This window comes from Rattus norvegicus, chromosome Y (genome assembly GCF_036323735.1).
Source record: "Rattus norvegicus strain BN/NHsdMcwi chromosome Y, GRCr8, whole genome shotgun sequence".
NCBI lineage: Eukaryota > Metazoa > Chordata > Mammalia > Rodentia > Muridae > Rattus > Rattus norvegicus.
This window is the reverse complement of record NC_086040.1, coordinates 1,335,378-1,361,434: the sequence shown is the minus strand read 5'-3', so window position 1 is coordinate 1,361,434 and position 26,057 is coordinate 1,335,378. Positions and strand designations below refer to the sequence as shown.

Sequence of the window (26,057 nt, the reverse complement as noted above, 5' to 3'; positions counted from 1 at the left end):
TGCCTCACATGTCCTTGATGACTTTCACGATGGAAGAGGCATCCTATAGCAGAAACCTCAGAGTCTCTTCAACATGTCTCTTTTGAAAGATATATTCATTTTTATGTTATGTGTGTGGTATTTTTGCCTGCATCTCAATCTGTGCATTTTATGTACACAGTGTGGGGAGACCAGAAACGAGCATCTGATTCTGTGGCACCATGGTTACATATGGCTGTGAGCCTTCCTTTAGGTTCTGATACTCAGAACGGGGACCTGTGAAAGTGCGACTTTGCTCTTAACCACTAAGGCATCTCTCCAGTCCCATCTTAACATATTTCTGTGTATACATGTTACCCTAAGGGAGCTGCCACATTCTCAGTTCTGCTGCATGCTGATTCCTGGACTCCTGTTCCTACCCAATCTGAGCAATAGTAGAAATGGAAAATTGAAAGGCTTTGCAAGTCTGTCCTTCTGTCTCCTTTTAGTCTCCCTTACTGTTGATCGGGGTTATTTTTTCATAGAGAATTGAAGAATTATGTTATACTAATGGCTGAATCATTAATAGGATAGTTTAAAAGATTCTCCAGTTCAGTTATATAATTTTATTAGATTTATTTAAAACGACATATCATTAATGGCTAGTTGATTTTTTTTTAGCACATTGTATATCTAGGAAATATCAGAAAAAGTATTTTCTGGGTAGTGGTGGATTTTATTTTTTATAGTCTTTATTATTTATGTTTATATTTGTTTATATTAAATTTATAGTCTATAGTTATTTATAGAAAGCTTATGTTCTTTTGGATTTACAGTAGTAATAAAGTATGCAAGTTTTTTTATTAACTTAATATAGACAAACATTTTAAAAGCTCAATTTGTTTTGAGATATAGACGTTAACTTAAGACAATAGACTTAAAAATGTTTTGCAAATAAATCTTTAGGAAAAGTCAGTGAGTATCTAAATATTTGGAATGTCAGCACTTGTCTCAAAGTTTCATCTACATCGTGAAAATTAATAACGTTTCATTTTTACATTATAAAAATAAGTTTAATTTTAAGAGAACACCTTCCTTTTTAGCAGTATTTAGTATTGGCAGTTTAATTTTTAGTCTTGTTAAATACTCTTAAGTAATTTCTTACCACTATATCGTACTTGATATTATAAAACTCCACATGTAGATACAGTGTATATTTTAATGCCACAAGAGGATATCACTTGGCAACATTTTTTCTTAAAAAACAATGGTGACTATAATTCAGAAGTTTTGCTTGTGTTCTGTTATGTTCATTTTCCTAGAAAAGCAGTAAGCTGTAGTAACTTAACACCGAATAGCATTCTGAGCAATACTCTTTATTTTGCAATAATCATTAGACCCCGATGGGTGGTTCCTGTTTTGCCAAAGGGGGAATTGGAAGTACTTTTGGAAGCTTCTATTGATCTTACTAAAAAAGGTGAGTTACCTTTTTTTGTCACATATGCTCTTTTATATACATAAATAATGTTTTGAAGGCTTTGATTTTTTTTCCATACAAAATTAAATATTTAGAATTTGCAGTGAATATCAGTAACCTTTCTCGTAAGGCTGAACAGAGGACTCCCAGTCTGGGTCAGTGAGAGAAGACACACCTAACCCTCAAAAGACTTGAAGCTCAAGGAAGTATGGAGGCCTGGCAGGGTGGAGGCAGGGTGGGAACCTTGGAGATGGTAGGGAGCTGCGGGGAGGAATGAGAGGAGGAACTGTAGGAGAGCAGAACAGGAAGAGGATGATGATTGGACTGTAAAAAGATAAAAGATAATATGTGTACACACACAAACACCTCTCTCACACATACACACACGCATACACACGCATGCACACACGCACACAATCCTTTCAAAACCAGATGTTTCCTCATGTGGCAACAGCACCGTCTTTTAGTTCCTCATCCAAGAATTGACAAAATAGGCACTTCCCAGGTTATCACATTGTGAGCAATTATAACTCCATCTATAGGGCTATAACCTCTTTCTAGCCTTGCGTGGATATCCTCAGTCACATGCACACATTAACACAGGGTAACATTATTCGTAGCATATATACTTAGACATTTGTGTCAACTTCAACATTTTTCACCCAAGTGTGTCTCACACCTTTCTTATGATTATAAGTGATGCAGGCTGAGAGTTATTACATCTAAATGTTTATGTTTCATACTGATGCTTTAGGGGAAATCCAAGCTCGCTGTTGTCCATAGATTATTTTTATATGAATCAAGGACACATACTCAGGTTGTTAGTAAATTGTCCTTGTTATTAACTGTGTCCCAGAACGGATAGTTTCTTAATCGCTTTACCAAATATTATATATAATAGAATCCTCTTTTATTTTCTCCCTCTTCCTCCTCTTTCTCTAATCCTCTCTACCCAACCTTCCCTCCCTCCTCTCCGTGTTCTCTCTCTCTCTCTCTCTCTCTCTCTCTCCCCCCTTCCCTCCCTCCCTGAGACAGGGTCTCTTTGTGTGACACAGGCCGCCCCAGAGCTCACACTGTAGCCAAGGATGGCCTTGAACTTAGAGATAATGCCTGTCTTTGCCTCCCGAGTGCGGAGATTAAAGAACATTTGTCATTTTTCAAGACCTTGAAATGAGTTGACACATGAACATATCTTCAGTGTCTTATAACATCTCTATGACTTTTTAAAATTCATGTTTATTTTTAATTGAACATATTTATGTTTGTCTATATAGGGGCATATGTATATGTGCTTATGGATGCTCATGTAGGGTAGAAGAAATTGTAGGCCTGGAGCTAAAGTTACAAGTGTTTGTGAGTCACTGGTGTGAGCGTTAAGAGTTGCCGGGAAAGGGAATAACATTCGAAATGTAAATAAGAAATACCCAAATTAATAAAAAAAATAAGATGCTTTAAAAAAAAGAGTTGCTCTGTAGACTTCTGCAAAAATAGTACATGTTTTCTAACTGAACTGTCCAGTCATTGTAGTCATACTTTAATTCAAATGATGTCACATACATGGAGGACACCTTCTAGGATAGTGTAAGATGAACAAAACCTAAATATATTTAATAATAATTCATATTCGGTTTATAGGGACTTATCATTATTTTGGAGATTAAGTAGAGGTGACTTTTTTTAGAGTTTTGGGTATAAGTGACATCAGAATATATTAACATACAATATGTTTTGAAACATTTACAACTGTTCCAGTTATTTGATTTGATATAATTTTTATACAGTTTTCATTTTCCTGAAATCTGTCTTTTTGAATTTTATGTTAATGCTGTTTCTCTTAAACACTACCGTATTTTTCGTGGATTAGAAACAACACCAGATTCTAATATTGTGTAGTGTGTAGTCACATACTTAGCCATAAAAGCAATTTTATCTCATTTATTTTTTACTTGAAATAGATATTTTATTTTATTTACATTTCAAATACTGTCCCCCTTCTTGGACCCTCTCTATGGAACACCCCACTCCTTAACTGCTAAGAAGGCACTTCCTCACCTATCTACCCACTCCCACCTCCCACCATTGCATCCCCTACACCAGGGCATGTAGCCTTCACAGGACCAAGGGCCTCTTCTCCCATTGATGCCCAACAAGACCATCCTCTGCTACATATGCCATGGGTCTGTCCATGTGTGCTCTTCGATTAGTGTTTAGTCCCTGGGAACTCTGAGGGGTATGGTTAACTGATATTTACGTTTTTCTAAGTGGGTTGCAATCCTCTTCAGCTCCTTCAATCTTGTTTTTATTTATTAATTTATTTATTTATTTATTTATTTTGCTTCCTTTTAGGCATTGATGCAAAAAGTGAAGCATGCCAGCGGTTTTTCCGAGATGTTTTAACTGTGTCTTTTACCAAAATCCTTACGGATGAGGCAGTGAGTGGATGGAAGTTTGAAATTCATGTGAGTTTTGTATATGAGGGGACCCTAAGTTTTATGTTATTTTCTTATGAATTTATGTTTGCAAAATATTACTGCGATGTTTTGAATAATAAGAATGATGCAAGTTTGAAGGAGGAGCTTCTGTAGGCTTAGATTTTTTTTTTTTTTGCTTAGATTTTTTTACACTACTTTTATGTACATAAGTATACTGGTGCTGTCTTCAGACACACCAGAAGAGGGCATCAGATCCCATTACAGATGGTTGTGAGCCACCATGTGGTTGCTGGGAATTGAACTCAGGACCTGTGGAAGAGCAGTCAGTGTTCTAACCAGTGACCCATCCCTCCAGCCCTAAACTACTTTAAATAATTAATGGTTTTTAAACAGTTCAAACTCTCTTCTAGCCCACTGTCCAAAGGTAGTGATGAAAGATGGCAAATAGGACAAGGGCATGTGGTTTTGGGAGGCAATTTCAAACTCCATTTGTCAGCAGTCTAGTTCAGATGTGTCAAGAGAGCAAACACCAGTCAGCAGTGGTGGTACAATCTGGCAGAAACCACCAGTCCTCCTCCAGATCAGCACTGATCAGTAGAAGTGACCAGGAGCAGCCAAGATGCCAGGAGATGGGAGAACAGTAAAGCATTGCAAAGTTAGAGTTGAAAATGCAGCACTGTTGTCCATTTACTGCCATTTATACTTTCTCCAAATACTATGTGGCTTCCCATGAGCCTTACCTTAGCAAAACGCCATGTGAGTTTTTCTTAGTGAAACATCACATGAATCTGCATTACCTGACATTTTTAAAAAACTTTCACTCTAGTTTCTTTTAGAGTTTGCTTGGGGTTTTAAGTACAATGTCTTGGATTTTAAAACCTGCTACCCAAAATTTAAAAGACTTCTAAAAGTATAATCTGTCAGATTTGTGATAACTGTTGATGATAACAGTTATCCACCATTGTGTTCATTTTAAAAAACACATATATAGAAAGGAGAATAATGTATGGCTGTAAAACGAAATAAATAATGTATAGCTGGAACACTAAATGATACAGTAGCATAACAGTTTATGTACAGATAAACAAAGAAACAAAGATTTACCTTGATCCTGAGAAACAAAAGGTTATCTTCCCCTATGAAATGTAGACCACAGATTAGTATTCACACATTAGTTTTGGCACTGATAAAGTAGAAACAAAATTTTTTGTTTGAGATGGGCCTTATCTTTACTCACCTGGCAAAAGTAAATGTGAATACTCATGGAACAAAATGATTTAGACAACTGTTGATCCAGTCTAAGAATTAAATTTTTAATGATAATATAGGTAGCTTTTTAATAAATTACTGAATAACAAGGCAGCTATTATAAAATGTAATTAATCAGAAATTGCAAAACATTTTATGACTGGAATTTAACTTAAATATTTTCAAAAATAACCAGGGCATGCACGTGTGTCTGTATAGTATGTATGTGCACATGTATGTACACATATATGTGTACACCTTTTGAAAGTAACATGTGACCTTTGCATTGCACTTAGATTGCAAATTTCCTTTGAAATGGGTAATGAATGTGTTTAGACTTTAGAATTATTGCCTGTAGATTACAAAATACCACAGTCAGAAAATACTGTTCCTTATCTAACGAACTAAATGTGTAGTTATTAGCAGCCTTTTGTCTAACCATCATTAGAAAAGTATTTTCAGAATAAAAATATATTATAGCTAGGCAGTACATACCTTTAATCCCAGCATTTGGGAAGCATAACAGGCATATCTCTGTGAGTTTGAAGCCGGGCTAGTCTATAAAATAAGTTTCACGACAACTAGGGCTACATAGAGAAACCCTGTCTTAAAAAACAAACAAAGAGCAAAAAAATAAATAAATTTTAGTCTGGCCATAGACTGTCAGTATGTAGTGTGGCCTGTCTTGAAGTCTTTCTTACTGTGTCTATTTTCTTGGTGCTAAGTTTATAGGTGTTTCTGAAATATGAAACTATACAGTAAATTAAATACTAATGAATATGTTATTTCATTCATACTATTAATGTATAAAATAATGCAATTTAGAAATGAAAAATTGTTAATGAGAATAATAAAATTTCCTATATGTGCAATTACAGTCTGTTCCTACCTATTACTTAACAGAGGTGCATTATAAACAACACCCATCGCCTAATGGAGCTTTGTGTGGCCAAATTGTCTCAGGACTGGTTTCCATTTCTAGAACTTCTGGCAATAGCATTAAATCCTCATTGCAAATTTCATGTCTATAACGGTGCACGTCCATGTGAATCAGTGTCCTCAAGTGTTCAGTTTCCTGAAGATGAACTCTTTGCCTGTTCTCCAGACCTACGTTCACCAAAAGTATGTCCATTCGTTCTTTTAAAAATTCTGTATTAACTCTTTGGCATTGGTTATGGGTAATGTAAATTCACATTTAAATTGCTGTTTTTGCTGGGTGGTAATGGCATATACTTTTAATCCCAGTAATCAGGAGGCAAAGGCAGACGGGTTTCTGAGTTTCAGGATAGCCCGGTCTACAAAGCAAATTCTGGACAGCCAGGACTACACAGAGAAATGCTTTCTTGAACAAACAAAAATTTAAAAATGTTTTTCTTTCATGAAACACACAACATTGATTGGATTTCCTAAAAGTAAATCGTAGTGTTCATCAATTTCTGAATACTGAATTAAGTAGCCTTTTATTTTATCCTTAATTTGAAATAGAAGTTCTGCTTTGTACTAGTAAACATTTTCATGAGACAGGAAGAGGAAAACAAAAAGTTGTGCATCAGAACATTTAAAAAGGAAAAAAAAGTACTGCACTGGTGTTCCAATGCAAGAATATGAGCGTTTAACACTTTCTTATGTTTTAGTGTTTCAGATTCAATTCAACTTTATAAAATAACCAATTTTTTAAATATCACAAAGAATAACAGTTTTAGTATGTGAACCATTATTACACATAGTACTCAGAATAAAATCTAAGAAGGAAGACAGAAATACATACTACCTTTAAATCAGCAAATTCTGTGCATATTTTTCTTTCTTAAAAATTTTATTGGTTATTTTGTTTATTTCAAATGTTTCCCCCTTTCCTCTGCAAGAACCCCCATCCCACACACCCACCTTTCTGCTTCCATGAGGGTGCTCCCCCACAGCATGACTGTCAGTAGTGTTGAGCTTGTTTTTTTGAATTGTCTTCTCTCTGCTCTGTAAGTGGTAGAATTACAGGTATTTGTCACCGCACACCTAACTGGTAAGAGTTTCAATTATTCAGTAATTTTTTTCTAGTGAAAGATAGTTTGTATCACCAGAGAAGTTCATTCTCTCATCCAGTTTAGCAAATTTATTAATCCATATGTTGCACTTAATTATTTTTATTAGTTAATTCTTTTATTTACTTAAGTCACAAATGATACCCTCTCAGTCTTCCCTTTCAGAGTTCTTCTCCCTCCTCCCATCATCCTCCCCTTTACTTCTGAGAGAGTGCCGACCCTGGGGCCTCACGTCTATAGATAATTAGACTCATCATCTCCCACCAAGGCTCGACAAGGCAACACTCTGCCTACACATCCTTGGCACTTTGATTTTTTTTTTTCTGTAGAACTTCTTGTGCCAGAAATTAGATATGGTTTTTGATTTGGCATATAATTATGAATTCTCCCTTTTCGAATTTAATGGTGCTTCTTAGATTTATTTTTTTCCTCAAAAGGGAAGGCTTTATGTAGTATTCATAAGAAAAATGTGTCTTCGTTTTCTTAGACTTTGTATTGTGTATTTTTTCCCTGCTTCCCTGGTAATTCATCAATACCTTAATTTCTATTTAACTTTTCCTTTTTGATTCTATGGATTAAAATGTAATTTCTACTTTTTTTTCCATCTTTTTTTTTTTGGTTCTTTTTTTTTTTTTTTTTTTTTTTTTTGGAGCTGGGGACCGAACCCAGGGCCTTGCACTTCCTAGGCAAGCACTCTACCACTGAGCTAAATCCCCAACCCCAATTTCTACTTTCTACATATATTGTTCAATAGAAATAAGCCTTTCTGTTGAACAATATATGTTTGAATATATTTAGTTACATTTTTTATATACAAAATAATTGAATTAATTTTTTTAAGTTCTATACTTACTAGTGACTATAAATTTTTTCTCGTTACCTTTAGATCTTTGTTCATATTTTTTATAGCTCTTCAGAGTACTTTGATACTTGTACGTTTCAGATAGGTCTGTCTGACTTTATTCATTTGAAAGGGATATGTTTTCCATAATCCTGTCATTTGTTGAAAATTGAACCTCTTCTTACACTTTCTTCATTTGCATGGTTGCTTTTAAATTTTTTAATTCCTTTAAGACCCTATCTCAGCTTGCTTGAGTGCCTTACTTCCTCATACTTTTCATTAAGTAATTTCAGTGGTCTATAGTTGCCATAATGTTTTCACATAATCTTTTCCATGACTTATCTTACTTTTCTACCTTAAGCCTAAAAATTAGTACCTCAGTTCAAATAGCCTCTGGATAGGTTACATACTATCCATTTCCTTTAGTGGAAACTGATGGGTAGGTCTCTGTTTTTTTTTTTTTTTTTTTTTTTTTTTTACATTTCTTTTTTTTTTTTTTTTTTTATTAACTTGAGTATTTCTTGTATACATTTCGAGTGTTATTCCCTTTCCCGGTTTCCGGGCAAACATCCCCCTCCCCCCTCCCCTTCCTTATGGGTGTTCCCCTCCCAACCCTCCCACCATTGCCGCCCTCCCCCCATAGACTAGTTCACTGGGGGTTCAGTCTTAGCAGGACCCAGGGCTTCCCCTTCCACTGGTGCTCTTACTAGGATATTCATTGCTACCTATGGGGTCAGAGTCCAGGGTCAGTCCATGTATAGTCTTTAGGTAGTGGCTTAGTCCCTGGAAGCTCTGGTTGCTTGGCATTGTTGTACTTTTGGGGTCTCTGTTTTTGATTAAATTACTACAAAATTATTTCTCTGTTAGATTTAGGTTTTTCTTGATTGTGTGTTTACTTTTTTGGATATTTAACCAATTTTCAAAGTTTCTAAACAGTTATAATTGGTACAGAGCTTACAAATTTTGTAATCTCTTTTCTTTCCTTAACTTTAATATTTTATATTTTTATACATTATAACTACAGAAACTGGGAAGAAAACATTACTAACTTCATTTAAAAAATGAAGCAATATTTAAACTAGTGCTTTTAAACCATATTTAGATTTTTGCTCCTAAAATTAGCATTAGCTTATAAAATAGCTAATTTATTCTTTTAGAATTTACCTTATAGTTAGCATTATTTAGTGTTGTGGGGTTTTTTTGGTGTGAGGGGATTTTTGAGTTAGGAGAGCTCTCATTGAACCTGAAGACCACTGATTGGCTTAAATAAAAGGTGACCGTCAAGCCTCATGATTGCTTAGGATGCAGTATTGGGGATTCAAATGGGATTTCCAACTTTGCCAGGCAGTGTTTTGTTGACTGACCTTTGCTGTAGGCCATTTTCTGTTTAAATGCAGAAAACAATTTTCCTTATCCATATGTACTCTCCCTATTAGTATTTCTATTTTTTCTTAATATTTTATTAATTATTTATTTACACTCCAAATGTTGCTTCCCATCCTGGTTCCCTCTCCATGAGTTCTTCACCCCATCCTCCCCTCCCTTTGCCTCTTAGAGGGCTTGCCCTGCTAGCATTCTCTCCTCTCTGGGGCACCAGGTTTCTACAGTATTAAGCACATCATTTCCCACTGAGACTAAACAACTACCACTTAACACAGGGGCCACAGTCCAGGCCGTGTATGTTCTTCCAGTGCTAGTTGACCCCTAAGGGCACTCTCGGGATCTAGGTTAGTTAACAGTGTTGGTCTTCCTACAGTGTTGCAATCCCCTTCCATTCCTTCAATCCTTCCCCTAACTCTTCTGAAATAAGAGTCCACAACTGTTATTGTAAAAATATAAAAAATAAAAAAAGTATGGTTGTCTTTTATCCCCCTTTAGTCCGGCACCTCAATGCCCCAAGATATCTGCTAGATATCTTAAATCTCAGTCAGCAAAGCCTCTCACTCGCTTTGCTCCATCCCATATCACACGCCAAAGTCCTCTCTGAGCCTGGCAGTAATCTTTCTACCTATCTAGTTCCCAAGGCAGGTTTCCATGCCAGAAACACACATCCCAACTCTGTGGTGGCCCAGACCAGCTGCTGCACAGTTTCTCATATTTAAATCACTACATGAAAGAATATACAACACAATAACCTTTGGCCCAATTGATAAGATATAATTACCCACCTAACCATAAAAAACCCAATACACATCCATCCCTTAAAAACATTCTTAACAACCTTTAAAGGTACAGCGTGGAATCTTATCGTCACCCACCAATATTCTCCTACCACAGCTTCTCTCCCTCTCCTTCCTGTCTCTTCCCCCTTTCTGTTCCAGTCTCCTCCTTGTCCTTCAGACTTCTCGCCCGCCCATCCTTCCTTCTCCTCCAAAGACAGGTCTCCTATCCTGTTCCTGCCCTCACCTGTATTTTACAAATTCAATGGAGAAAAGTCACCTGACTCCTGAGCATGTGACTAGGCAGTGGTCCTAGGGCAGTGGAATTAGCATCAAAATACAAATAACTCCAGGGCAAACCACAACACCCAACCTCAGACCTATGGTTGACTGTAGGTATCTGCATTTGTCTCTGTCAGCTGCTGGTAGAGCGTCTCAGACAGCCACGCTAAGGCTCTGTCTGGGTCAAGAATTTTGAAGATGGGTAGGTACCTTAAATGGGCCCTGTGGTCTCTTTAGGTTCCATTTCCGGCACTGTTGGGCAGTCAGGCTAAGGTCATCCCCGTTGGGTCCTGGGAGCCTCTCACATCTCTGGTGTTTAGAACTTTCTAGAAGTTCCTCTCACTCCCTACCACTCTGCTGCATCTTTCCATTCATTCTTATGGCCCTCTTTTGTCTCATGCCCCTCCCTTTTACCTCCCCTTCCCCTCTCCCATCTAGAGAACTCCCTCCCTCTCTCTGCCTCTGGTGATTATTTTGTTCCCCCCTTCTAAGTGGGATTGAAGGATCCACACATGGGCCTTCTTGGTTTCTAAGCGTCCCACAATCTGTGAGTTGTATCATGGGTATTCTGAACTTTTGGGCCAATATCCACTTAACAGTGAGTACATACCATGTGTGTCCTTTTAGGTCTGAGTTACCTCAATCAGGATGACATTTTGTACTTACATCCATTTTTCTGCAAAATTCATGTCTTCAGCCGCCCACCCCCAGGACTAAAGACCAAACTTAGGGCCTTGTGCTTGCAAGGCAAGTGCTCTGCCACTGAACTAAATACCCAATCCCAGACAGCCTCATTTTTAATAGCTGAATAGTATTCTGCTGCATAATTGAACACATTTTCTTTATCCATTCCTCTGTTGAGGGACATCTAGATTGATTCCAGTTTCTGGCTATTACAAATAAGGCTGCTATGAGCATAGTGGAGCAGGTTTCCTGATGATATGGTAGAGCATTTTTTAATATAAGCCCAGGAGGTTCTTCGGGTAGAACTATTTCCAATTTTCTGAGGAACTTCCAGATTGGTTTTCAGAGTGATTGTACCACTTTGCAATCCCACCAGCAATGTGTGCTATTGCTTGAGTTTTTGATCTTAGCCATTCTGACTGGTGTGAGGTAGAATCTCCGGGTTGTTTTGATCTACATTGACCTGATGGCTAAGGAAGTTGAACATTCTTGGCCATTTGAGATTCCTCAGTTGAGAATGCTCTGTTTAGCTCTGTACCCATTTTTAAAATGTTACTTGATTCTCCAGAGTCTAACTTCTTTTTTTTTATCTTTATTAACTTGAATATTTCTTATTTACATTTCAATTGTTAACATCCCTAATCTCCCCCCCTCCCCTTCATTATGGGTGTTCCCCTCCCCATGCTCCCCCCATTTCCACCCTCACTCCAACAATCACGTTCACTGGGGGTTCAGTCTTGGCAGGACCAAGGGCTTCCCCTTCCACTGGTGCTCTTACTAGGCTATTCATTGCTACCTGTGCGGTTAGAGCCGAGGGTCATTCAGTCCATGTATATAGTCTTTGGGTAGTGGCTTAGTCCCTGGAAGCTCTGGTTGGTTGGCATTGTTGTTCATATGGGGTCTCGAGCCCCTTCAAGCTCTTCCAGCCCTTTCTCTTATTCCTTCAACAGGGATCCCATTCTCAGTTCAGTGGTTTGCTGCTGGCATTCGCCTATGTATTTGCTGTATTCTGGGTGTGTCTCTTAGGAGAGGTCTACATCCGGTTCCGGTCGGCCTGCACTGCTTTGCTTCATCCATCTTGTCTAGTTTGGTGGCTGTATATGTATGGGCCACATGTAGGGCAGGCTCTGAATGGGTGTTCCTTCTGCCTCTGTTCTAAATTTTGCCAGAGTCTAACTTCTTACACAGGCCTTTCTTTTCCATGTATTTATTCATTTTACGTTCAAACTGCTGCCCCCTGTGTTCCCTCTCACAGAGGCTCTTCCTTCATTCCACCTATTCTCCAAACCTGGCCCATCTAATCTCCATAGGATTAGGCTCATTCTCTCCCACTGAGGCAGATGATGGAGGCATTTAGGGAACAGACTCCACAGAAAGGCTTTAGGGACAACCCCACACACTAGTTTTTCAGTGGACTCACAAGAAGAATTGCACATTTACTACATATGTACAGGGGCCTAGATCAATCCATGTCTGCTCTTTTGGTTGGTGTCTCAGTCTCTGAGAGCCCCTGCAGGTCCAGGTTAGTTGCCTGAGTTGCTCTCTATGGAGTTCCCATCTCCTTCAGGCCCTCATCCTTCCCCTAACTCTTCAACAAGAGTGCCTAAGAATCTATGTTTAGCTGTGGATCTATGCATCTGTCATTGAGCTGCTGAGTGGAGCCTCTCAATGAACAGATATGCTAGGCTCCTGTGTGTATGACAGAGGATCTGTAGTGTTAGGGATAGGTGCTTGCCCTCAGATGGGTCTCAGATGGGGCTATTATTGGACTGCTGTTCTCCCAGTCTCTTTGTTCGTGGATTTCTTTTAGACAGGACAATGTTTGGGTGTAAAGTTTTGCGGTGCGTTGGTGTTCATAACCCTCCACTCAGGGTCCTGCGTGATTACCAGGGGTAGTCTCTTCACATTGTATATCGCCACTGCTGTTTCTCTCAGCTAAGGTCACCAACAATAACTCCTAGGAGCCTTCCCAACTGTCCCCAACTCCTGCCACCTGAAGATTTCCTTTTTTCTTGGATATTTATATATTTACATTACAAATGTTATCCTTTCCCCCCTTCTCCATACCCACTACCTCTTACCCCTGCTTCTATAAGGATACTCCCACTCTCACCCACCCACTAAAACCTCAACACCCTGGCATTCCCCTACATTGAGGAAACAAGACTTCACAGGACCAGTCCTGCTATTGATGCTGGACAATGGTATCCTCTGCTACGGATGCGGCTGGAGTCTTGGGTTTTACTATGGATACTAAATGGATGGTGGTTTAGGCCCTCTTGCCCTTCTGTGGTCTGGTAGGTTGATATTGTTCTTCATATGGTGTTGCAAGCCCCTTCAGCTCCTTCAGTATTTTCTCCATTGGGTTCCCCATGCTCAGTCCGATGGTTAGCTGCGAGCATCCTCATCTGTATCTGGAGGGCTCTGGCAGAGCCTCTCAAGAGACACCCATTTTGGCATCAACAATATTGGCTGTCAACAAGCACATTTTGGCATCAGCAATAGTGGCTGGATTGGCGGCTGCATAATCATGGATTCCCCAGGTAGGGAAGTCTCTGGATGATCTTTTCTTTAGTCTCTGCTCCATTATTTGTCCCTACATTTCTTCTCGTGAGTATTTCGTTCTTCCTTCTAAGAACTGAAGCTTCCACATTTTTGTCTTTGTTTTTCTTGAGCTTCATGTGCTCTTTGATTTTTTTTTTTCTAGGTATTCCAAGCTTTGGGGCTACTCTTCACTTAGGAGTGAGCGCATACCATGTGTGTCCTTTTCTGACTGGATGACCACACTAAAGATGATTTTTTTGTTTTAGTGTCGTGTTGTTGTTGCTGTTGTTTTTTATTTTAAAATTTTTTACTTAAAATATTCTGAGATGAAGATTAATATTCTACAGAACTCACTGATGAGTTCCTTTTTTATTGGAAATCATTTTATTTCCATTTCAAATGTTATCTCCTTTCCTGGTTTCCTGTTCATAAACCTGCTATCCCATTCCCCATACCCCTGCTTCTATGATGGTGAACCCCCCCATCCATCTTTTTCTGCCTCCATGCCCTGACATTACTCTTCACTGGGGCACTCCAGCCTTGGCAGGACCAAGGGCTTCTCCTCCCATTGGTGCCCAACAGGCCATCCTCTGCTACATGTGCAGCTGCAATCCTGGGTTTGTCCATGTGTACTCTTTGGATGGTGGTTTAGTCGCTGGGAGCTCTGGTTGGTTGGTATTGTTGTTCTTAAGGGGTTGCCAACCCCATCAGCTCCTTCAATCCTCTCTAATTACTCCAATGGGGACAACATTCTCAGTTCAATAGTTTGCTGCCAGCATTCACCTTGTGGTGCTCTGGCAGAGACTCTCAGGACACAGGATCAGGCTCCAGTCCATATGTACTTCTTGCCATCAGCAATATCGTCTGGATTTGGTGGCTCTATGTATTTGGGCTGGATCCCCAGGTGGAGCAGTCTCTGAATGGCCTTTCCTTCAGTCACTGCTCCAAACTTTCTTTTTGTATTTCATTTTATGAATAAGAATTGAAGCATCTGCACTTTGGTCATCCTTCTTCTTGAGCTTTATGTGGTCTGTGGATTGTATCTTAGGAAATTTGAGCTTTTGGGCTAATATCCACTTATCAGTGAGTGTATACCCTGTGTGTTTTTCTGTGATTGGGTTAGCTCACTCAGGATGGTATTTTCTAGTTCCATCCATTTGCCTGTGAATTTTATGAGGTCATTGTTTTTGATAGCTGAATAGTACTCCATTGTGTAATGTACCACCTTTTTTAACCGTCTCCATCTGCTTCTTCTTTGTTGAGGACCAAGACCCATACTTACCTGTGGGATAAGGATAAGTATTTAGAATGTGATTAGGAGGAGTCTGTACCATTTACACCTCTATCCCTTCTCATTGATGTTGAGATGGTACAAAACAGAACACACAAAGTTTGTGTTTTCTAGAAAACATAGTGATGAAGCCAAGTGCCTTTTCCTTGGTACCAGCTGGCTTCCCTTCCATTATCCTTGTCCACTCAGCCAGAAGGTGTCCTTAACGTCCACTGACATACCTTCTCAAGCCAAATTCATTGAGTTTAGCTTCTTAATCCCCATCCTCCCAGCCTACAGTTTCACTATGATCCAAGGACTTACTCATTAGCTGGTAAGAGGTTGTGTGCATGTGTGCTGTGTTCTTTTCTAAATTGTTGGTTCCAGGTTAAGCAGGAAACTCATAGTCATCTCTAGACAACACTAGTCACAGTTCACTTTCCTGCCACATCACATCAAGCCTAGACTCCTCCTGTCTCTTGGAGAGATTTGAATCTACATTCTCATTTATCTGATGGCACACTTGAGCTCACTGTAGGTAAAAATACTAATGAATATTGCCAATCCATAAGCATGGGGGATCTTTCCATCTTCTGAGAACTTCATCGATTTCTTTCTTCAGAGACTTGAAGTTTTGACATACAGATCTTTCACTTGCTTGGTTTGAGTCACACTGAGGTATTTTATATTATTTGTGGCTATTACAAAGAATGTCATTTCCCTAATTTCTTTCTCAGCCTGTTTATCCTTTGAGAAAAGGAAAGTTATGATTTGTTTGAGTTAATTTTATACCTAGCAATCTTACTGAAGTTGTAATATCAGGCTCAATAGTTCTCTGGTCACTTATGTATATAATATCGTATCATCTGCAAATAGTAATATTTTGACTTGCAAATAGTAATATTTTGACTTCTTCCTTTCCAATTAATATCCCTTTGGCCTCCTTTTGCCATCTGATTGCTCTGCCTAGAACTTCGAGTACTATATTGAATAACTAGGGAGAGTGGGGCAGCCTTGTCTAGTCCCTTATTTTAGTGGGATTGCTTGAAGTTTCTCTCCATTTAGTTTGATGTTGGCTACTGGTTTGCTGTATATTGTTTTTACTGTTTAGGTAAGGGCCTTGAATTCCTGATCTTTGCAAGACTTTTCACATGAAGGGGTGTTGAATTTTGTCAAATGCTTCTTCAGCATCTAACAAGAATATCATTTTTTTCTTTGAGTTTGTTTATATACTGGATGTCATTGATGAATTTCCATATATTGAACATCTTTGCATTCCTGTGATGAAGGATACTTGATCATGGTGAATGATCATTTTGATGTATTCTTGGATTCAGTTTGCAAGAATTTTATTGAGTATTTTCGCATTGATATTCATGAAGGAAGTTGGTTTGAAATTCTCTTTTTTGTAGGATCTTTGTATGGTTTAGTTATAAGCATAATTGTGACTTCAAATTATAAATTGGGTCTGTTTGAATTTTGTGGAATAGTTTGAAGAGTATTGGTATGAGGTCTTCTTTGAAAGTCTGATAGAACTCTGCACTAAACCCATCTTGTCCTTGGCTTTTTTTGGTTGGGAGAATTTCAATGACTGCTTCTATTCCTTAGCAGTTATGTGACTGTTTAGATGGTTTAATTGATCCTGACTTAATTGGTACCTAGTATCGGTCTAGAAAATTGTTCATTTCCTCTAGATTTTCCAGTATTGAGTGTAGGCTTTTGTAGTATGATCTATTTTTTTTAATTTCCTCAGGTTCTGTAATGTCTCCCTTTTCATTTTTTATTTTGTTAATTTGGACGCTCTGCACCCTCTGGATAGAGTGGCTAAGGATTTATCTATTTTGGTGATTTTTCTCAAAGAACCAGCTCCTGGTTTTGTTGATTCTTTGTATAGTTCTTTTTGTTTCTAGGGCGGGTGTCTCTTTGGATTGTCAGTAGAGAGAGAGTGGATGCCCACTTGTGTGCAGTGGGTTAACAGAGCACTTCTGGCAGATCAGCTCTATGGAGGCAGGTTTTTGGTCTAAGAGCTTGGGACAGCCCCAGTTCTGGACACAGATGGAGACTGGAAGAACTGTGAATTTCAGTTATTTTTTTTTTTGCCTCTGACCTACTCTCCCCAGATATGATCCTGAGCTCCATTTCCTTTTTTTCTGCCTTCTCCCACTGTTCTCCTCCTCCTAGATCCTGTGTCTATTTTATTCCTTCCTCCAAATGAGATTCAAACATCTTGTTTAGCTTCTTTGACTTGATGAGTGTATCATGGGTATCCCGTATTTTATGGCTAATATCCACCTCTAAGTGGGTATGAACCATACATATTCTTTTGGGTTTGAGTTACCTCACTCAGGATGATATTTTCTAGTTACATCTGCATTCATGAAAAGTAGTAATCCTATTTATTAATTTTTAGTTTTAAAATCTATCAACTTAAATTTAGAAAATGTTTATGTAACCAAAGCTTAATTTGTATTCATAAACTAGATGAGGTTTTAATAATTTTTTCACAGTAAAAACATGAAAACTAGGTCTTCATAAATAAGTCGTGTGTGTGTGTGTGTGTGTGTGTGTGTGTGTGTGTGTGTGTGTGTGTGTTCCTATAACATTTTGGATATTGCATATAATTGCATATTACTGTCTTTTAAAACATTTTCAAATAGTAACTTATTATTATTCACTTACAGGGTTGGCTAGTGGATCTCATTAACACATTTGGTACACTAAATGGTTTCCAGATTTTGCATGATCGTTTCATTAGTGGATCAGCATTAAATGTCCAAACAATTGCAGCTCTTATTAAGTAAGTTATATTTAAAAATATTTTCAATTCAAACACCTATTGCTCATATTACATGCAAATTATTGAATTTTAGAGGTTTTTTAATTGCATAACTTTTATTTATTTTTTTCTGACCAAACTACATATTCCTTGAGGGGATAGATTTTTGCTAATATTGGTAATCATGGACTTATCAGGACCCTGTACATGATGGGTGTTTAATCAAACTACACATTCCATGAGAGGACAGAGATTTTTGCTAATATTGGTAACCATGAATTAAACCAGGGCCCTGCAGGTGATGGGGATAACCTAATGTTTAACATGACTTACAAGTGCTATGCCCATGATAGGTATTCACTTAACCTTTAAAATGGGAAGAACAAAAGGGAGAAAAGAATGAAGGAAGGGAAGAAGAAGGAAAAAGGTGAACTTTAGTTCATAAACTTTACCTTACTGCATAGCACTTACAGAATCTCAGAACCAAGTGCAATTTCTTTTTTTCTTTTTTTTTGTATTGGATATTCATTTTATTTATGTTTCAAATGTCATCCCCCTTCCCAGTATCCCTTAAGAAACACCCTATCCTGTTCCCAACCCCTGAGGGTGCTCCCCTACCTACCCCCCTCCTCCATCGCCCTGCCAAAGCACCTCTTGCCATCAACAATGGTTTCTTTTTGTTTCTACTTCATTTATTTCAGCTTTGAGTTTTATTATTTTCTGCAGTCTACTCATCTTGGGTGTATTTTCTTCTAGAGCTTTTAGGCGTGCTGTCAAGGTACTAGTGTATGCTCTCTCCAGTTTCTTTTATAGGCACTCAGAGCTATAAGTTTTCCTCTTAGCACAGCTTTCATTGTGTCCCATAAGTTTGGGTATGTTGTGCCTTCATTTTCTTTAAATTCTAAATGATCTTTAATTTCTTTATTTGTTCCTTGATCAAGTTGTCATTGAGTAGAGCGTTGCTCAGCTTCCATGTGTATGTGGGCTTTCTGATGTTTTTGTTGTTATTGTAAACCAGCCTTTCTCCATGGTAATCTGATAGGATGCATGGGATTATTTCAGTCTTCTTGCATCTGTTGAGGCCTGTTTTGTAACCGACCATATTGTCAATTCTGGAGAAGGTATGAGGTACTGAGAAGAAGGTATATTCTTTTATTTTTAGGATGAAACAGGTAAGTATTAAATCTATTAGGTTTATAACCTCTGTTAGTTTCTCTATGTCTCTATTTAGTTTCTGTTTCCATGATCTGTCCATTGATCAGAGTGGGTTATTGAAATCTCTCACTATTGCTGTATGTAGTACAATGTATGCTTTCAGCTTTAGGAAAGTTTCTTTTATGAATGTAGGTGTCCTTGCATTTGGAGCATAGATGTTCAGATTTTGAGAGTTTATCTTGGTATATTTTTTCTTGGATGACTATGAAGTGTCCTTCCTTATCTTTTTTTATAACATTTGGTGGAAAATCGATTTTATTTGATATTAGAATGACCACTCAGCTTGTTTCTTGGGACCCTTTGCTTGGAAATTGTTTTCTAGCCTTTTACTCTGAGGTAGTGTCTGTAGCTTTGTCTCTGAGGTATGTTTCCTGTATGCAGCAAAATGTTGGGTCCTCTTTACATATCCAATCTGTTAGTCTATGTCTTTTTATTGGGGAATTGAGTCCATTAATGTTGAGAGATATTAAGGAATAGTGTTTTTTGTTTCCTGTTATTTTTGTTGTTAGAGATGAAATTATGTTTGTATGTCTCTTCTTTTGGTGTCATTGCAAGATTACTTTCTTGCTCTTTCTAGGATGTAGTTTCCCTCCTTGTGTTGGAGTTTTTCCTCTAATATTCTTTGTAGGACTGGATTTGTAAAAAGATATTATGTAAATTTGGTTTTGTCATGGAATATCTTGATTTCTCCATCTATGTTAATTGAGAGTTTTGCTGGATCTACTAGCCTGGGCTGGTATTTGTGTTCTCTTAGGGACTGTATGACATCTGTCCAGGATCTTCTGGCTTTCATAGTCTCTGGCGAAAACTCTAGTGTGATTCTGATAGGTCTGCCTTTATATGTTACTTGACCTTTTTCCCTTACTGCTTTTAATATTCTTTCTTTATTTTGTGCGTTTGGTGTTTTGACTATTATGTGACGGGAGGTGTTTCTTTTCTGGTCCAATCTATTTGGAGTTCTGTAGGCTTCTTGTATGTTCATAGGCATCTCTTTCTTTAGGTTAGGGTAGTTTTCTTCTATAATTTTGTTGAAGACATTTACTGGCCCTTTAAGTTGCAAGTCTTCACTCTCTTCTATATCTATTATCCTTAGGTTTGGTCTTCTCACTGTATCCTGGATTTCCTGGATGTTTTGGGGTAGGAGCTTTTTGCATTTTCTTTGACTATTATGTCAATGTTTTCTGTGGAATCTTCTCCCCTTGTGATCTTCTCTTTTATCTCTTGTATTGTTGGTTATGCTTGCCTCTGTATCTCCTGATCTGAAACTTTTTAAGGAATTTATATGTTTCCTCTCTATGGGCTTCTACTTGTTTACCTGTGTTGTCCTGTATTTCTTTGAGGGAGTTATTTATGTCCTTCTTAAAGTCCTCCATCATCATGAGATATGGTTTTAAATTCAAATCTTGCCTTTTTGGTGTGTTGGAAAATCCAGTATTTGCTGTGGTGGGAGAACTGGTTCTGATGATGCCATGTAGTCCTGGTTTCTTTTGCTTAGGTTCTTAAGCTTGCCTCTCGCCATCTTTTATCTCTGTTGTTAGTTGGTCTTGCTGTTTCTGACTAGAGCTTGTCCCTCTTGTAGCCTGTAATCTTAGAATTCAGAGCACTCCTGGGAGACTTGCTCACTCTAGGCAGGTTTTGGGTCCTGACGCCTTAGCTCTGGGCACAGATAGAGACGGGAAGGACTAAGGTTTTCTTCTTGTGTTTCCAATTTTTCAGGCCATTTGGACAGTGCTGTGAGTATCTTACTCAACATACATTAAAAAAGTACTTCATTCCAGTTATAGAAGTTGTTCCACAATTACTACAAAAATTAACCAATGAAGAACTGAAAAAAGAAGCAAAGACTGAAGTGAAAAATGATGCTATTTCAATGATTATTAAATTTCTAAAAAATTTAGCCTCAAGAATTCCAGGACAAGAAGAAACTGTTAAAAATTTAGAAATTTTTAGGTTAAAAATGATACTCAGGTAAGAAAGGTGTTTTTCTGCTGTGAGTCACTGTTACTACAAGTTTTTTGTTGTCTGTTTGGGGACTTCATATTAAACCTAGATGTTTGTATGGTGGGCAACATTTTACCAGTGCTGTATCTCCACCCTTTGAAGATTTTATTTTGGTTTGGATTTTGTTTTACTTAGATTTATTTTTTTTTGTTTTAGGGGCGTGATACAGAGTCTATGCTAGCTATGAACTCACTGTTTAGCCCAGCCCTTTTAAGTTTTGATACCCCTTGTTCAAGCAACCCTTTGAGTTGCTTGTTTGAATAGTTAGGCATATAACATCATAGCCCTGATATTGATGTAAATGATTAAAAATCATTTTTTGGTTGCAATTTTTTATAGATTGCTACAGATTTCTTCTTTTAATGGGAAGATGAATGCGCTGAATGAAATTAACAAGGTGCTATCAAGTGTGTCATATTATACACATCGGCATGGTAATTCTGAAGAAGAGTGGCTAACCGCTGAGCGAATGGCAGTAAGCTCTGTAAAAAAATAACAAAACATATTTTTACCTATTTTATTTATTGTCTAAGGGGCCCGAAGGTCTTAGAATAGCTTATGAGATTCAGTTCTCTTCTTGATCATTTGAGACCTAATGACAAAACATAGCAACAACTCTAATTATCAGTTACTTCTAGAGTAAAAGTAAAAATAAAATCCACTGTACTTCCCATGGGCTTTAGTTTGGTTTTTAACACTCAGAGATATGTAACTAGTTTTGAGAGAGCACATAGCATGGGCATGCATATATATATATATATATATATATATATATATATATATATATATATGTGTGTGTGTGTGTGTGTATATATATATGTATATTATATATGTGTGTATATATCCATATATATATGTTTTAAAAGTAAAATCTTAAAAGTACTAAACATTTTTAAATGATAAGCAATGAATTGGAAAGAAGTGTTAAATAACTTCCTGTGTTTTTTGTAAACATGAGTCTAAATATATGCAACTTGTTTAGAATGGTGATCTTTTAAAGTGGATGATTATACCTGTAATTCAGTAAATGATTTTTTGTGGAATCCCTTCTCAAATATTTTGGTTTTGAAGTGAATATCATACATCAAATTTCTTAGTACAGATTTTTTACAAATACTAAATACACATTTGTGAAAAATAATCACTGACTTAGTTACCAAAATGTGACAAAATCTAGAGGCTTTTTTTACAATTGTGAAAATACTGTCAAAGATAAAGTCTTTGACTAAACATTAAAGCTCAGATTTCATATATACATGCAATGTATCTGCTTTGTAGGATATCATGTAAGAGTTACACATAGTGTTCACAAACTAAATTAGCACTTCTCCGCAGATATACAAGAAGTATTTTCTTCCAATTTGGGTAAATTTTTTATTGGTTATTTTATTTCTTTACATTTCAAATACTGTCCTACTTCCTGGTTTCCCTCTGTAAGCCCTCTATTCTACCCTCCTTCCCTCTGCCTCTGCATGGATGCCCCCTCACCTACCCATCCACTCCCACCTCACCTCTCTAGCATTCCCCTATGCTGAAGCATTGAGCAAGTATGAAACATTTTTAAAGTTATAAATAAATATGATGTGATGTTTTTATGATATTTTGAATACATTTTCCCAAAGAACATTCTTACAGAAATATACAAATTGCTTTTATATATGATAACTAATATGTAACACATATATGTAAAGTTTCTCTACATGTCAGAATTAATTTGATGCAGTTACTCGTTACACATTTAAGAAGTAGTTATGTTTCTCTTCATTGGGTGCATTTTATATGTATAATCTATTATACATTAATTTTATATAATCTTTTAAAATGCTTTGTTGCAATATTTAATATCTGCATTAAAATTAATCTTGTTATTTATAACAAGTAAAAAATTCTGAACTATTTTTATTTTGCTTTTTGGAAAAATTTCAGTTTCTACAGTTAAATATTTATGCTGTGTTTAATTTAGGAATGGATACAACAAAATAATATCTTATCCATAGTCTTGCAAGATAGCCTTCATCAACCACAGTATGTGGAAAAGCTAGAGAAGATTCTTCGTTTTGTAATTAAAGAAAAGGCTCTTACTTTACAGGATCTTAATAATATCTGGGCAGCACAGGTAAGAAATTTTCTTTTTTTTTTTAAAGATTTCCTTTATTTATGAGTACACTGTTGCTGTCTTCAGACACACTATAAGAGGCATCAGATCCCATTACAGATGATTGTGAGCCACCGTGTGGTTGCTGGGAATTGAACTTAGGACCTCTGGAAGAGCAGTCTGTGCTTTTAACCACTGAGCCATCTCTCCAGCCCCGGTGTTTGCATTCTTCGCATGGTCATTCTGCAAAATCCTTTTAAGCTGTTGGAGTATTTGCTACCATTTTTTTTTCTGAAGTGTCAACAAAACCTTGGTCTCTGCTATTTTCCTTGTGGTATCTTTTTTTAAATTTTTTATTATATATTTCTTTACTTACATTTCACATGTTACTCCCCTTCCCAGTTTTCTGTCCATAAGCCCCCATTCCCTCCCATTCTTCTCCCCATATTCGGGTATTCCCCTTATACATCTCCTTTATTGCCCTCCCTCATATCCCTCTACTGGGGGTCCAACATTGGTAATTCCAAGGGCTTTCCCTTTCACTGGTGCCCCAACAAGGCTATTCTCTGCTACCTATGTAGTTGAAACCCTGAGTCAGTCCATGTATAGTCTTTTCGTAGTGGTTTAGTCCCTGGAAGCTCTGGTTGGTTGGCATTGCTGTTTTTATGGGGTTGCAGGCTCCTTCAAATCTTTCAATACTTCCTCTAATTCCCCCTAAAGGGGTGCTATTCTCAGTTTGCTGATTTGCTGCTAGAAGTGACCTCTGAATTGGACGTGCTCTGGATTGTGTCTCTCAGGAGAGATCTTATCCAGTCCCTTTCAGCATGCAGTTTTTAGCTTCATCAATCCTAACTAGTTTATATATATATGGGCCACATGTGTGGTAGGCTCTGAATGGCCATTCCCCGAGTCACTGCTGTAAACTTTACTTCCACATCCCCTCCTATGGATATTTTCCCCCTTTTAGAAGGAGTGGGAGAATCTGCATTTCAGTCATCCTTCTTGAGCATCCAGTGGTCTATAGATTGCATCTTGGGTAATGTAAGCTTTTTGGCTAATATCCACTTAGCAATGAGTGTGTGCGAAGTGTCTTTTTCTATGATTGGGTTACATCACTTGGGATGATATTTTCCAGTTCCCTCCATTTGCCTATGAATTTCATAAAGTCATTGTTTTGGATAGCTGAGTAATATTCCATTCTGTAGATGTACCACATTTTCTGTATCCATTCCTCTGTTGAAGGGCATCTGGGTTCTTTCCAGCTTCTGGCTATTATGAATAAGGCTGCTATGAACATAGTGGAGCATGTGTCTTTGTTATATGTTGGGGCATCATTTGGGTATATGCTGAAGAGAGGTATAGCTGGATCCTCAGGCAGTTCAATGTCCAATTTACTGAGGAACCTCCAGACTCATTTAAAAAATGGCTGTACCAGTCTACAATCCCACCAACAATGGAGGAGTGTTCCTCTTTCTCCACATCCTCGCCAGCATCTGCTATCACCTGAGTTTTTGATCTTAGCCATTCTCACTGGTGTGAGGTGACATCTTGGGATACTTTTGATTTCGATGTCCCTTATGACTAAAGATGTTGAACATTTCTTTAGGTGTTTCTCAGCCATTCGGCATTCCTCAGCTGTGAATTCTTTGTTTAGCTCTGAACCCCATTTTTAAATAGGGCTATTTGTCTCCATGTGGTCTAACTTCTTGAGTTCTTGTATATTTTGGATATTAGCCCTCTATCTGTTGTAGGATTGGTAAAGATCTTTTCCCAATCTCTTGGTTGCCGTTTTGTCCTAACCACAGTGTCCTTTGTCTTACAGAAGCTTTGCAGTTTTATGAGATCCCATTTGTCGATTCTTGATCTTAGAGCATAAGCCATTGGTGTTTTGTTCAGGAAATTTTTTCCAGTGCCCACGTTTCCCAGATGCTTCCCTAGTTTTTCTTCTATTAGTTTGAGTGTATCTGGTTTCATGTGGAGGTCCTTGATGCACTTGGACTTGGTTTCTCCATCTATGTTAATTGAGAGTTTTGCAGGATACAGTAACCTGGGCTGGCTTTTGTGTTCCCTTGGGTCTGTATGATATCTGTCCAGGATCTTCTGGCCTTTATAGTCTCTGGTGAGAAGTCTGGTATGATTCTGATAGGTCTGCCTTTATATGTAACTTGACTTTTTTCCCTTACTGCTTTTAATATTCTTTATTTTCTGCATTTGGTGTTTTGACTATAATGTGACGGGGGAGTTTCTTTTCTGATCCAATCTATTTGGAGTTCTTTTATGCTCATGGGCATCTCTTTCTTTAGGTTAGGGAAGTTTTCTTCTATGATTTTGTTGAAGATATTTACTGGTCCTTTGAGCTGGGAGTCTTCACTCTCTTCTATATCTTTTATCCTTAGGTTGGATCTCCTCATTGAGACCTGGATTTCCTGTATGTTTTGGACCAGTAGCTTTTTCCTTTTTACATTATCTTTGACAGTTGTGTCATTGATTTCTATGGAATCTTCTGCTCCTTAGATTCTCTCTTCTATCTCTTGTATTCTGTTGGTGATGCTTGTATTTATGGCTCCTTGTCTCTTCCTTTGATTTTCTATATCCAGGGTTGTTTCCCTGTGTTCTTTCTTCATTGCTTCTATTTCCATTTTTAATTCCTTCAACTTTATGATTGTGTTTTCCTGGGATTCTTTCAGGCATTTTTGTGATTCCTCTCTATAGGCTTCCACTTGTTTATTTGTGTTTTCCTGCATTTCTCTAAGGGAGTTCTTCATGTCTTTCTTGAAGTCCTCCAGCATCATGATCAAAAAAGGTTTTAAATCTAGATCTTGCCTTTCTGGTGTGTTTGGATATTCAGTGTTTGCTTTGGTGGGGAATTGGGCTCTGATGATGCCATGTAGTCTTGGTTTCTGTTGCTTGGGTTCCTGCACTTGCCTCACCATCAGATTATCTCTAGTGTTACTTGTTCTCCTATTTCGGACAGTGGCTAGACTGTCCTATAGGCCTGTGTGTCAGGAATGCTGTAGACCTGTTTTCCTGTTTTCTTTC

The 26,057-nt window shown here is 37.6% G+C and overlaps 1 protein-coding gene across 4 annotated transcripts in view; it reads left to right on the top strand.

Moving 5' to 3' along the window:
- Usp9y (ubiquitin specific peptidase 9, Y-linked) overlaps positions 1 to 26,057 on the top strand; it is a 144,819-nt gene that overhangs the window by 14,463 nt on the left and 104,299 nt on the right. For all 4 annotated transcript variants that reach the window (NM_001329902.1, XM_039100658.2, XM_063280594.1 and 1 more), the window contains 7 exon segments: positions 1,356 to 1,435; positions 3,782 to 3,894; positions 6,019 to 6,237; positions 17,613 to 17,728; positions 20,639 to 20,890; positions 21,263 to 21,398; positions 22,887 to 23,039. In NM_001329902.1, the coding sequence (NP_001316831.1) occupies positions 1,356 to 1,435; positions 3,782 to 3,894; positions 6,019 to 6,237; positions 17,613 to 17,728; positions 20,639 to 20,890; positions 21,263 to 21,398; positions 22,887 to 23,039 (1,069 nt within the window).